This window comes from Misgurnus anguillicaudatus, chromosome 1 (assembly GCF_027580225.2).
Source record: "Misgurnus anguillicaudatus chromosome 1, ASM2758022v2, whole genome shotgun sequence".
Taxonomy (NCBI): domain Eukaryota; kingdom Metazoa; phylum Chordata; class Actinopteri; order Cypriniformes; family Cobitidae; genus Misgurnus; species Misgurnus anguillicaudatus.
The window spans coordinates 9,629,718-9,641,976 of NC_073337.2; the positions used below are offsets into that span (position 1 = coordinate 9,629,718).

At 41.0% G+C, this 12,259-nt stretch overlaps 1 protein-coding gene across 1 annotated transcript in view; it reads left to right on the forward strand.

Annotated features, from left to right (window-relative positions):
• The first annotated feature begins 1,178 nt into the window (after positions 1–1,178).
• The window catches only part of LOC141349227 (cytidine monophosphate-N-acetylneuraminic acid hydroxylase-like), a 33,589-nt gene continuing 22,508 nt past the window's right edge, over positions 1,179–12,259 (forward strand). The window contains exons 1-2 of the mRNA XM_073869068.1: positions 1,179–1,386; positions 1,655–1,746. Of these exons, the coding sequence (XP_073725169.1) occupies positions 1,181–1,386; positions 1,655–1,746 (298 nt within the window). The 5' untranslated portion in view covers positions 1,179–1,180. The remainder of the gene's footprint in view (positions 1,387–1,654; positions 1,747–12,259) is intronic.

Genomic DNA, 12,259 nt, shown 5'->3' on the forward strand with positions numbered 1-12,259 from the left:
TCCCCTTCTGACATCACAAGTGGAGCCAAATTTTAATGACCCATTTTTTCACATGCTTGCAGAGAATGGTTTACCAAAAAAAGTTACTGGGTTGATCTTTTCGCATTTTCTAGGTTGATAGAAGCACTGGGAACACAATTATAGCAACATGGAAAAATTAAATTTTCGTAATATGTCCCCTTTAATAAGATCCCTGGTATTGAATGGGGAGATCGCAGTGGTCAGAATTGCAGCTCTAATCCAAGAATTTTGGGGCGGTGGAAAGTTTTTGCTTGTCTAGATTTAACACAGCTTTTATGCATAGTCTAGTTTAAAATGTTTTTATATGTGTGTGTGTGTGTGTGTGTGTGTGTGTGTGCGTGTTACATTCATGACACATGTGGTTGTTTTTTTACTTATCTTTTGTGGGTGTTAACTCACATGAATAAAATGAGTTTGCAGACAAAGAATCGAGAATAGACAGCTTGAGCATTTCTTAATAAAAAGCTCTCTGATGCTTTCCCTCACGAGAATTAAACCTATATTCTTGGTCGGATGTGTCTTAATTTTGTTTAGGTATAAGTTGAATAAACCTGACAGGTTTGTTATGTGTTGCTAAGGTTTTCCTGAAATTCTTTTAGTTTGGAGTTTGCAGAGTTTGTAATGCACTGCCGTCACTAGGCTACTGCTCTCCCCTACAATTTTCTGACATTTGAACTACACTCTTTAATGAGTGAAAGACCTGACTGATAAAAACTGCCAACCCCTTTCTGACGTGTGACCTTACAGCTCTGTATAGCACTCCTCCACGTCCACTTGAAAGAGGAACTGCTGCCAAAGGTAATCATCTCTCTCTCTCTCCCTCTCTATATCTATCTATCTATCTATCTATCTATCTATCTATAAACCTATTTTTTTAATCAACTTAGATTTACAAATCATATCAACTTACTATTATTTATCTTGACAAGAGATGAGTTGTTATAACTTATAAAATAAAATTAACTACATTTTATAAGTTATAACAACTCATCTCTTATCAAGATAAATAATAGTAAGTTAAAATGACTTAAGCCAGCAAATATGAGTTTCAAATGTTTATACATATGTATCTGAACATGATGTTATATTTTGATAAAAATGTACCCACTTGGTGATTTTGGTTTTGTAGTAAAACTGTTTGTCAGCGACTCACTGCACAATGACATCTCAGGTTGCGTGGACGGTCCTGCGTCTGGAGGCATCTGAAGTTGGGGAACTAAAAGATGGCATCAGTTTTAAGAAAAACTCGGAAGATGGCAAATGTTACATCATTTTCAAAGACAAAGATAAAACACGAGCCTGCAAAAACCAATGCAAGCACCAGGGAGGACTTTTCATTAAAGACATAGAGGATTTAGATGGCAGGTTGGTGAACCTTTGCTCATGTAAATATATGTAAATGTAAATTTTGGTTCCTTTTTTGCATAAACACACAGTTGATTAATGTTAAGTGCAAATACAGAAAATAACAAGTATTTCCAATTTTTTTCCCAATTATTCTGTTTACATATGTACGTACAATGTCTATATATTTGTTAATATTTCACAGACATAATATACCATAAAGATGTATTATATGTCAGCCATTGTGCGTGTGAGTGTGTGTATTTTTTGTGTGTTGTGTGTTTGACAGAACAGTGCGTTGTACTAAACACTACTGGAAACTTGATGTGTCCACAATGGAATATGTCAACCCACCCGACAGCTTTATGCAGGATGAACTTGGTAATGACATTTTCAAAACATCTCATTCAACTTCCACATTATCTAGTTTTCACTAGCAAGGACCACGCCACAACTGCATAGAATTGTTAATAGATTTATTATAGAATAAGGGTCGAAAGGGAATGGGAAAAGGAGAAGTTACGTCGATTCTCCATCTGGCTGATCAGGGAGTCTGACCCGGGAGACTCAGAGTGGGGGTTTCGTCTCGGTAGGCAGTAAGCTGAGTTACTTGAAGACCCCCCTGGATACAGCCTGTGAAAGTAAAGTTAGAGATTGAAGGAGAGAAGAGTGGGGTCGGGGGGAAGTGGGATGGAAGGATGAATTTAGATGGGGAAGGGTGGGTGGGGTCGAAGTTAGAGGTTGGGGGGGGGGGGGGTCGGGGGTGAAGTGGGATGAAAGGGAGGGCTGGGTGGGGTCGAAAAAACTGAGACAAACGTGTGTTGAAGGTAGGTTCGTTGTATATATACACAAACGGGAAATGAGCTGATTAGTTGAGGCGTGGTCCTGCTCCTGAACCTTAATTAACTTGTTAACTTCATTTCACTAGCAAGGACCACGCCACAACTGCATAGAATTGCTAATAGATTTATTATAGAATAAGGCTCGAAAGGGAATGGGAAAAGGAGAAGTTACGTCGATTCTCCATCTGGCTGATCAGGGAGTCTGACCCGGGAGACTCAGAGTGGGGGCTTCGTCTCGGTAGGCAGTAAGCTGAGTTACTTGAAGACCCCCAAAAGGTTTGGATGAAACGATGCGGGCTTGGGCTTGACGGAGATCGTGAAGATTATTACGGATGTACGAGCGGTATGCTTCAGATGACCAGTGACCTAAGACCCTGATCGTCTCATCTGAGATGCCCATCCTGGCAGCTGTAGTGGCAGCTCCGATCCGGAATGAATGTAGAGAGTAACGTTCGGGGGATATGCCGGAGGTCCTGAGAATATTTTGGAAATGTTTGTTAAACCAAAATCTTGTAGCCATTTTCCTGTTTTCTGTGAGAAAGAGTGGTTCTTTGGGAGATGAATGATTGGCATATCTAGAAGAAACATATTCCAAAATCGGCTCATAAGGACTGAGGAATGAGTGGAGGCGAAATATGTATATTGGAAATGACTCTCCAAGTTGGTCGGTTTTGCTTCTCTTTAGGTTATAGATAAGAGAATCTGACGTATGAGCGGTGATGTCTGAGAGGCTGGGATGGATGGCTGGATCGAAGGTTGAAGTCGACGGGGCGAATTCAGAGCATCTCAGGAAGCCGAAAAAAGCGAGAAGGAACATGCATTCTAATGTTTGGTTGGTCGATGGGCTTGAGTAGCCAGAACGTAGTGTGTAGATGCATTGGCTGAGGAGGTCAGAAGTTAAAGCCAGGCATTTAACGTTGGGGATTGGTTCTTGTTTTCGTAGACCTTTAATCAGCATAGATACGTGAGGGTGAGAAATGGTTTGGCATTGGTCGCCAGTGGCAAGTTTGTAGATGAAGTTAATTCCAGATAGATAAGTCTGAATGGAGGAAGCCCTGATGTTTTGGTAGGAATGGGCGTGAGTAACGAAATTGCAGATGGACCAAACATTCATTATAGGGAATGAGAGTTGGTAGAAGAAATGGTACGCCTTGAAACAATTCCCACCGGTCAAGTAAGCGGAGAGGGTACTCTGGGCAAGGCCATTGAGAATAGCTTCTCTCGAAGCTTGTGAAAGGTTTTCCAGCTGTGGATTTATTTGAAGATGGTGGCTGAAAACAGTGGAACTGGCGTGGGATGCATGTCTGATTCTGGAGCTAAGATTCTGAACTTCTGAAAAGAAAAACGGGACAATGAGTCAGCTATGCTATTGCAGTATCCTGGAATGTGTGCTGCTCTGATGATGAACTAATGTTGCGCTGATATAAGTGTCAGTCTGCGGACTAATTGCATGATAGCCAGGGAACGGGATCTGCCTTTATTTATGATTTCGACTACTGCCGAGTTATCGGAGTGGATGAGTATGGAATGTCGGGACCATTCGTGCCCCCAAAGGATGGCCGCTATGATGACGGGATACATTTCGTAAAGTGCTGATGAGGGAAAATCTGACTGCTGGATTAGATTGCTGAACTCTGGGGGCCACTCAGAAGCGAACCAGCGACAGCTGTAGTAGCCGCCGAATCAGATGGAAGGCGCTGCGTCTGTGTACATCTGTATGTCTTCTGGATGTGTGATGTAGTCGTTATAAAAGAAGGATATGCCGTTCCATGAATACAGGAATTGCTGCCAAAGCCGCATTTCCATTTTGCAAGCTTCATCCAAGGTGATTTTATCATGTAGAGAGGGTATTGTTGCTGCTTTTGCTAGTAGGTTTGAAATAAAGGACTTTCCTGGGGAATTATTTTGATGGCGTAGTTGAGGTGGCCGAGGAGCGCTAGCAGTTGTTGCTTTGTGCATCTGTCTGCTAGAATGTAGTTTGATAGGAGCAATGCAATGCGTTGTATTTTCTCCAGAGGTAGAGATGCTTGAAAAGAGATAGAGTCTAGGGTGATGCCTAAAAACTCAATGGAGGTGCAGGGCCTTAAGGTCTTTTCTTTTGAAAGGGGTACACATATTTCAGAAAACACTTTGACAAGGGTGGAAAGTCCTGAATGTGGAGGTGCGGATGTAGGTGTGATGATGAGGAAGTCATCGAGGAGGTGGAGGACGTAGGGAAGCTTGTGGTTATTGATGAGAATCCAACATAAAGCCTCCGAGAGGGAGTCGAAGATCTTCGGGCTGCTTCTGCAGCCGAAAGTGAGGCGCACTGAAAAATAATAAGCTCCTTTCCAGAATATTCCAAAGAAACGCCAAAATTCTGGGTGAATGGGTAGGACTTTGAAAGCACTGGTGATGTCTGCTTTAGAGAGCCATGCCCCATGGCCTGCTTTGCGGATGAGAGTGATGGCTTGTTCGATGGAAGCGTATTTCATGGAGAAGTCTGGGGCTGGAATGATGCTATTGATGCTGGGAACGTATGTGCCGTGTGGAGAGGACAGGTCTATAATTAATCTCTTTTTCCCGGAGTATTTCCTGGTGGCGATTCCAATGGGGCTGATGCGAAAAAGAGAGAAAGGAGGTTCTTTAAACGGGCCTATCATGAAACCTTCTTGGACTTCTTTGGCTATTAATGTGTCGACGATGTCTGGTTCTGAGAGGGCGGATTGGAGGTTATGTGAGATATGAGAAGTGTCTGGGATTATTTCTATGCCTGGAAGGAAGCCGTTTTTGAATCCATTAATGAGGAAGTCTACGAATTCTCTGTCGGGGTGGTCTAGTAAGGCGGTGGCTAATTCTTCTACCTTGACTGGTGTGTTAAGATACTGTAATAGTCAGTCGGGAACAGTAGTTGGGTTGTGGGGGCAGGAGGGTTTGGAGTGGGCGCCTCCGCAGAAGGAGCAGGTGTGTAGGAATCTGCAGTTGGAAAGAGAGCAGCCGAGATGATTGAAGTTGTTGCACACCATTCTGCCTCCTTGGTAGAGGATCGGTCGTCCTCTTTTGTCAATGCTTTTGGGAGGAACGTTGGCTGTGGGCTGTGTGTTGAGAGGTTTCGGAATTAAAGGAGGAGGTGGAGCTGCTGCGGATAATCTATTGAATACTGATGTTTTGCGTGAGGAAGGTTGGGATTGGGAGGGTGTGATGGTGCATGCTGAAGCTGGATGTGATGGTGCTCCGCATAGTTCACACGACATGGAAGTGCGTGCTGCAAAGATCCGACAGTAGAGTTCTGCATCAAGAGTGCCCCAGTAGGTCCCCTGATTGAATTGCTGTAACCGGCCTGCTACTTGGGTGGCGAAAAGAACATGATAGTTGTAGAAGCCTGTTCCTCTGAAGCGCACGGCCATGTCTAAAATGATTGAGAGGTAATCGTCTAGCTCGGTTCTTCGATCGGGATAAACGGAGCAAATTATATCTCTGTAAATCGAGAAAGCTAAAGCGAATTCGGTGGGAGTGAGTTCCTTAGAACGAGAGTTTAATGGCTGACTGAACTGCATTAAGCCTTGGCTGGTTTGCAGCTCTCTGGGCTGGCTGGTATTTATGAGGGACGGATGGAGGAGCTGGGCTAGATTTGTATAGTTACCTGATAAAATCTGAAGACGTATGCCTGAAGAGACTGGGGAGGGTCGGTGAATTGATGAAGCTGGACGAGGAGGCGGAGCGGCTGTGGCCAGGGTATTTGGACTAGTATTTATTTGGAGGAAGTGGGGGTTTTGAGGAAGGGAGGGGTATGGTTGGGGGGGGAGGGGGAGCAGGGTTGGATTAGTTTGATAAAATGAAGAAATAGGAGGAGGTTGAAAAGGTCCACTGAGAGGTAGAAACCCTGTGTTTGCTGCAAGAGGGACTTGGATAGGGTTATTTTGTAAGGAAGAATCGGAAATGACAGGAGCTATGTGGCTGTTGGTGCCAGAAGAAAGGGTAGAAGAATGGATGCTGGGATGGAGGGATGAATGACTGTAGAGATTTTGAGCTGTTTGTGAATTTAAATATGCAAAGAAAGATGTCATAATGTGTGTTAAATCTGATGTGGAAGTTGCGGATGTTGAGGGTAGTATTGCTTGGTCTCCACTAGGTGGCGCACATGTTTCTGGCTGAGGTCGCCGTGGAGGCAGTGCGGTGACGTCATGAGTGACGATTGGAGGATCGGGATTTGAAATTGGAGTCTGTGTAGATGCTGTGAAAAGCTGAAAAAGTCTTGCTTTATTGCAGAGCCGGACAGTAACGGAGTACATTTACTTGAGTACAGTACTTAAGTACAATTTTGAGGGATCTGTACTTTACTCAAGTATAATTTTTTGGAGTACTCATGACTTTACTCAAGTACATTTGAGAAGCAAATATTTTACTCTTTACTCCACTACATTTCTATCCATAACCGTAAGTACAAGTTACTTTTTCTTAAAAAAAAAGGAAAAAATAAAAATATCAGAAACCCTCAATTTGTTGTTTCCCTCTCTTAAACGTGATTGGATTGTGCAGGCGCAACTGATTGGGACAGCCTATCAGCAATCACCTTCAGCTTTCTGCCAAAGTCACCATGGTCAGATTTAGATAAGAGACGAAACCACTCACGAAACATTGGATGAAGACGCAGCAGGTCCATTCTGGGAATGTGTCAACCCGTGGCCCCACCTCGGCAGACTATTTAAATTTTCTGAACAAGTTAATGATCGTTTTCTTTTCAAGTGTTTGCCAAAACAAAACTTCAGCGGCCAGAATCACTGGTGAGCCCGGATTATTGTTGTTCAAAATGAATTACTCGTCAAAACACTTGATCTGGACAAACTCAGCATCACAAGACAGGTTTAAGACTCCAGCTTCGACATTTGACTACTGTTTATGATTAAACTGGTTTGCAATAACATTAATTTCTTAATTTATGTCAGGAGTCCAAAATAATGAATCTGTAACGCTCGTTATTTTGAATAGAAATCATCATTTGTAAAACATTTATTCTGTTCTTCTCCGGTTTATTTGTGTTCAAATAGATAAAATATACAGAATCCGCCAGGGCTATTAGTACAATGGTGAGCATATTTGGGGAAATAACGATTAATTATCACATGTTAGTAAAATATTTAGTCTTAAAGAATAACATTTCTATTAATTTTCCACTGATTTATGCAATCTGAAGAGCTCAAACAGTGAACAGAGCGATTTGTGTCTCCTCTTCCTGATTTGCTTCAGATTTGACCTCAGAGCTCAGAGCTCTATCATTTGCTGTACAGCTGTCAATCATCTCATGTGGTTCAATGTGCACTGTGGCAGTAGTAATGCAACATTTCGAAAATTTACTCTTGTACTCTTGATACTCAAGTACTTTTAAAAACAAGTACTTTTGTACTTTTACTTAAGTAGACATCTGACTATAGTACTTTTACTTTTACTTGAGTAAAATTTAGCAAGGGGTAACTGTACTTTTACTCAAGTACTGAAGCTGTGTACTCTGTCCGCCTCTGCTTTATTGTCAGATCGGCTGAAGTGGATACCTTTATCTTTAAGAGCTCGCTGGAGGCGAGCCACGGTCCAATTCTTGATGGCATTCTCTCTTCTGGGGGACGTCGCGTGAGTGCGCTGAGAATTATTGCGGTTTGTTGTGTAATGGCGCGGTTGACGAGGAGAGCGTTTGCGCCGGCTTTCGTGCCTGTAGCGATCGTTGGTAGTTCTCGTTTGCGGAGGAGAATGATCCTGTCGAGTCGGGGTTGGAGAAATCTTCGATGATGAACTGTGCCGTGAATGCCCGGTAGATCGAGGGATTTCTACGACGGAACGCAACCGGTGTGGATTTTGGCTGCCTGGGGTTTGTTGTGAAGACATGACGATGCTCTGTGACGGAGAATAGTTTCCGAATAGGTCGTCTTCGGAGTCAGAGGGGTTGATCTGCAGCTCGGAATCCATGTCGAAAAAACTGAGACAAACGTGTGTTGAAGGTAGGTACGTTGTATATATACACAAACGGGAAATGAGCTGATTAGTTGAGGCCTGGTCCTGCTCCTGAACCTTAATTAACTTGTTAACTTCATGTAATGATGCAGCAGAGAGGTTGGACCCAAATGGAGTAGTTTGTTGAAAATAAGACAAGATAATCCACAAGAATAGGGACATAAACAGAAGACCACACAACAGTAAGGTAAAAAAAGTCAAAATATCATTGAAATCTCATTTGTTAATTTCCAATAATTAAAAATAGAGGACAAAACCTTTTTGGAATGTTTTAGTTTTTTATTGTTGTGAGTTTCTAATTTAATTAATTGAACAATTTCAGTAAATCTAATTCTATGTTTATTTTACACAATGCTATACAACAGTCATTCCTCTTATTAGTGAACATTTTATGCATTAAACGGCTTATGCGACTTCTATGTATTCCCCGGTACCGTCTATCCTCTATGGGTGGCAGATCATTTTCTGTCATTGCCAGTGGCAGTTCTACACGGAGGCCAAAGGTGGCCCGTGCCTCTGTAGACAAGTCCCTGGCCACCCCTGTGGCCACCCCGTGCTGACCAAATCAAAAAGTATACATTTATTTTGATTTTACACGCGAGCGCCAAAAGCGGAACTAATCCGACGCATAACGTTCTAAACGGGCAAATTAGAGCGGCGCACCCAACCACTGTGGCTGGCTGTGGGTGCTGGGTGCTGCTCGGCGAGTGTCTCAATTTGTTTCCAATTTCCCGATGTTGAGAATGTGTATCCAAGTTTAGGCACTGGTAAGGACTCTAGCTCACTTGACATTGAGACACTGTTCACTTGTTCTCCTATGACGTGGCTGCTTAAGCGCGGTGATCATTCACAGCTGTCATCAACAACCGGCAAAACCAACATTTCACTAACTTTTTAAAGTTTACACATTGTAAAAAGCGCTGTAATTATGCTCTTACATATACGTGCATAAAATTGGAGGAATATAATTAAATGTGTCATGTAAAAATGTTTACAATTTAAAATAAATATTATTTTAAATACTGATTAGATTGTGGTCCCTAACTGTCTAGCAATGTGTGTTTATATGTAAACTAAAACAAACATTTGTCTTTATAAAAGTTTGCATTTCATAAAGTTTATTATGTAGGCTCGCATGATTTTCGGTTGGGGGGCTTTAGAAAAGAGCCAAGCTCACCTTTTGCACCTGCACTCACTTGTATTAAATAAAGATTTATATGATTGTAAAGTAAGATAAAGTTTATGGGGCAGTTTCCCGGAAAGGGATTAGACTAGTCCTAGACTAAAATAAATGTAAGAGCTGTCCAAACTGAAAACAACTTGCAATGCCATATTTTAAAATACACCAGTGCCCTTTGTTTTGCTTCAAAATGCACACAAGTAATGTATTTAGTAAGGCATGTTTGTTAAAACTAGTTATATTTCCTAATTAAACTAAGGCCTAGTCCTGTCTTAAAATAATTCCTGTAACCGTCCCTATAATCTTTAAATATAATTTCTTGCCGTTTTTTTATGTGCCCCTCTGGTAAAACACTGGCCCCTACTTGGCCCCCCTAGTGAAATTTAGAACCGCCATTGGTCATTGCCCAACATTATGGAACTCCCTACCTATTTCACTTATAACCACTGCTTCCTTGCCTGAATTTAAATCGCTGCTAAAGACCCATCTGTTCAACCTACACTATCAGTAACATATGTATAAGAATCACTTATGCTATTTGCAATGTTAAGTCTGTGGTTTATGTACTGTCATCTATGTAGAGTCCTATCACTTGTACTGATTGTTTTGTGGTTTGTATATGTATATATGTCTTCTACTATTCTCTCATGCAGCTGCGTGTGATTCTCGTTCTGGGCAAATGTCAGACGAATATGAATTTGTATTGTCTACTTTTGCTGAAATTATGTAACGTGTGAAGCGACCTTGAGCTTGGGAAAGGCGCTATATAAATTAAACATATTACAGTTTTTCTCAGTCGCTTTGGTACAATTCTCAGATCAGAATTGAAATTCTCAAAACTGCTTGTTCAATTCTCACATCATTGTGTCACTTGTGCACATCAAAAAAGCAGTTTCTCATTTCTTTGAACAAGTTGCAAATGCTTTTCCTACATTATCAGTTGCTTATGTCATGTTGATCAAAATGTATTATAATGGGTCTCTGTTGAATAGTCTCACTCCACACAACATTTAGGCATTGATTCATAGTATAAGTCTTTACTTGCAAAATGGTTGAACAAGTTCTCATAATACAGGGTTTGGTCAAACATATTTCCATACATTTCCATTAGACGTTTTTTTTTTCTAAATATGTCCTGAATTGGTAAATTGCTCCCAGGTGAATCTTGACTTTCTCTAACAGACAGAAACGTCCCCCAGCAAAAACCGAGACGTTGAAATGATGGCTAACTATAGACCATCTAGTAACCCACTTCTACCCTAAATAACCTTGAATATGGTTACATGCCATTTTTGCCAAAATAACTTGAAGATGTATGATATTCCAACATGTATGCAAACTCAACAGGTGGTCAAGGTGTTTGCTTTCATTTCTTTTACATGTTCTAAAAGTATGCATCATCTTTTCTTGGTCTATGGTTAGACGTCTATTAGACTTTCACTGGCAGCCCACATTTAGCCTTGTTTTAGCCAAACATGCTTGCTGGGTCAGGAGGAATAGGAATACTTCAGTGCGATTCCTACAGCACTGCATGTACAGTTTTCCCTAAATATATTGTCCCATGTTCACATTTCTACTTTTATGTTATGCAGTGCTGTCTTTTCCTTTCTGTATGGCAATTACATGGTCTGTCAACGAATTACTGTACAAACAATAAAAGTATAAATGTAAATTTGTCTTCTCTCTTGCAATCAAACTCCCACATAACTCACACTAAGGTGTAACCTACAATTTACAATAACTGTCATCAAAACTTTAGCCATAGTTTACATCAGAACATCCCTCCAGAGTAAACTGTTATATTGACAACATGACTAAACAATTTGACTTTCTTATCCATACTGTTACGTCCGTGTAGGTGTGTCTTTGTTGTTGTGTGTCTCTCTCTCTCTCTCTCTTTCCGCTGTCTCTCTCTCCAGATACACGGTTGGACCATCAACATGTCAATCATTGCAGCATATAAATGACGTCACATCACGCTCCACCAATCTCCATTCTCCCACAGTTTTAAAAAGGACGCCAGTTCAAACGCGCGTCAGTCATTGCGGCTCATCTTCTGTATATACTGTACAATTACTATACACCCTTCTGTTACTGTGTACTGTCTGTTTCGCTTGTTATATTTACCCCGCCTGTGTATGTCAGTTCATTCTTGTTTTTCGTTATCTCATTTATGCCGTTGTTTTGTCCTGAATGTTCTGGCGTTTCATTTTCCCCGTGCCAGGGAAAGGCGGACAGGTAAGTTTGTCGCGCGACATACATTGTGCACACATAGGGAAATATTAATTTTGTATTAGACACACTAGTTTAGGAGTGAGTGCCACCCTTGTATGTTTTTCCCCAACTTTTATGGAGCGAGATATGTTTCTTTATTACATGCGATAAATTAAATGATCTGAGAGAAATAAAACTATTTGAAAGAAAAAGTTATCACACTGATAGCAAAGAAGCATTTCATGAGAAAAAAAAGAATATTTGAGAGAAAAAGTTTTCATACCAATAGCAAAAAATTATAATATTTGAGACTAAAAAAAAGTTTTGAGAGAAAGTATTTTCTCATTATAAAAGATAAAAAATATACATTTGAATTTTTTTTTTATTATTTCTGAGAAAAAAAATCTCTCAAGTACATGTTTTTTGCTATTAGTGTGAAAACATATTCTCTAAAAAAAAAAAGTGTTTCTATCAAAACGCTTTTCTTTGCTCTCGATGCAATTTCTTGCTCTCGTGTCAGGATTTTGCTTTCTCTGTGAAAATTGTGTCATGGGCGGGGCCACGTTCCTATTGGCCAGTCGGGTAAGCATCGTTTTGTCTTGAGAATCGAACTGAATCATTACACCGTTGTTCGGTTCACCTAGATGCCGCCCGTCTCTGCTTTTAGTTGAGCACG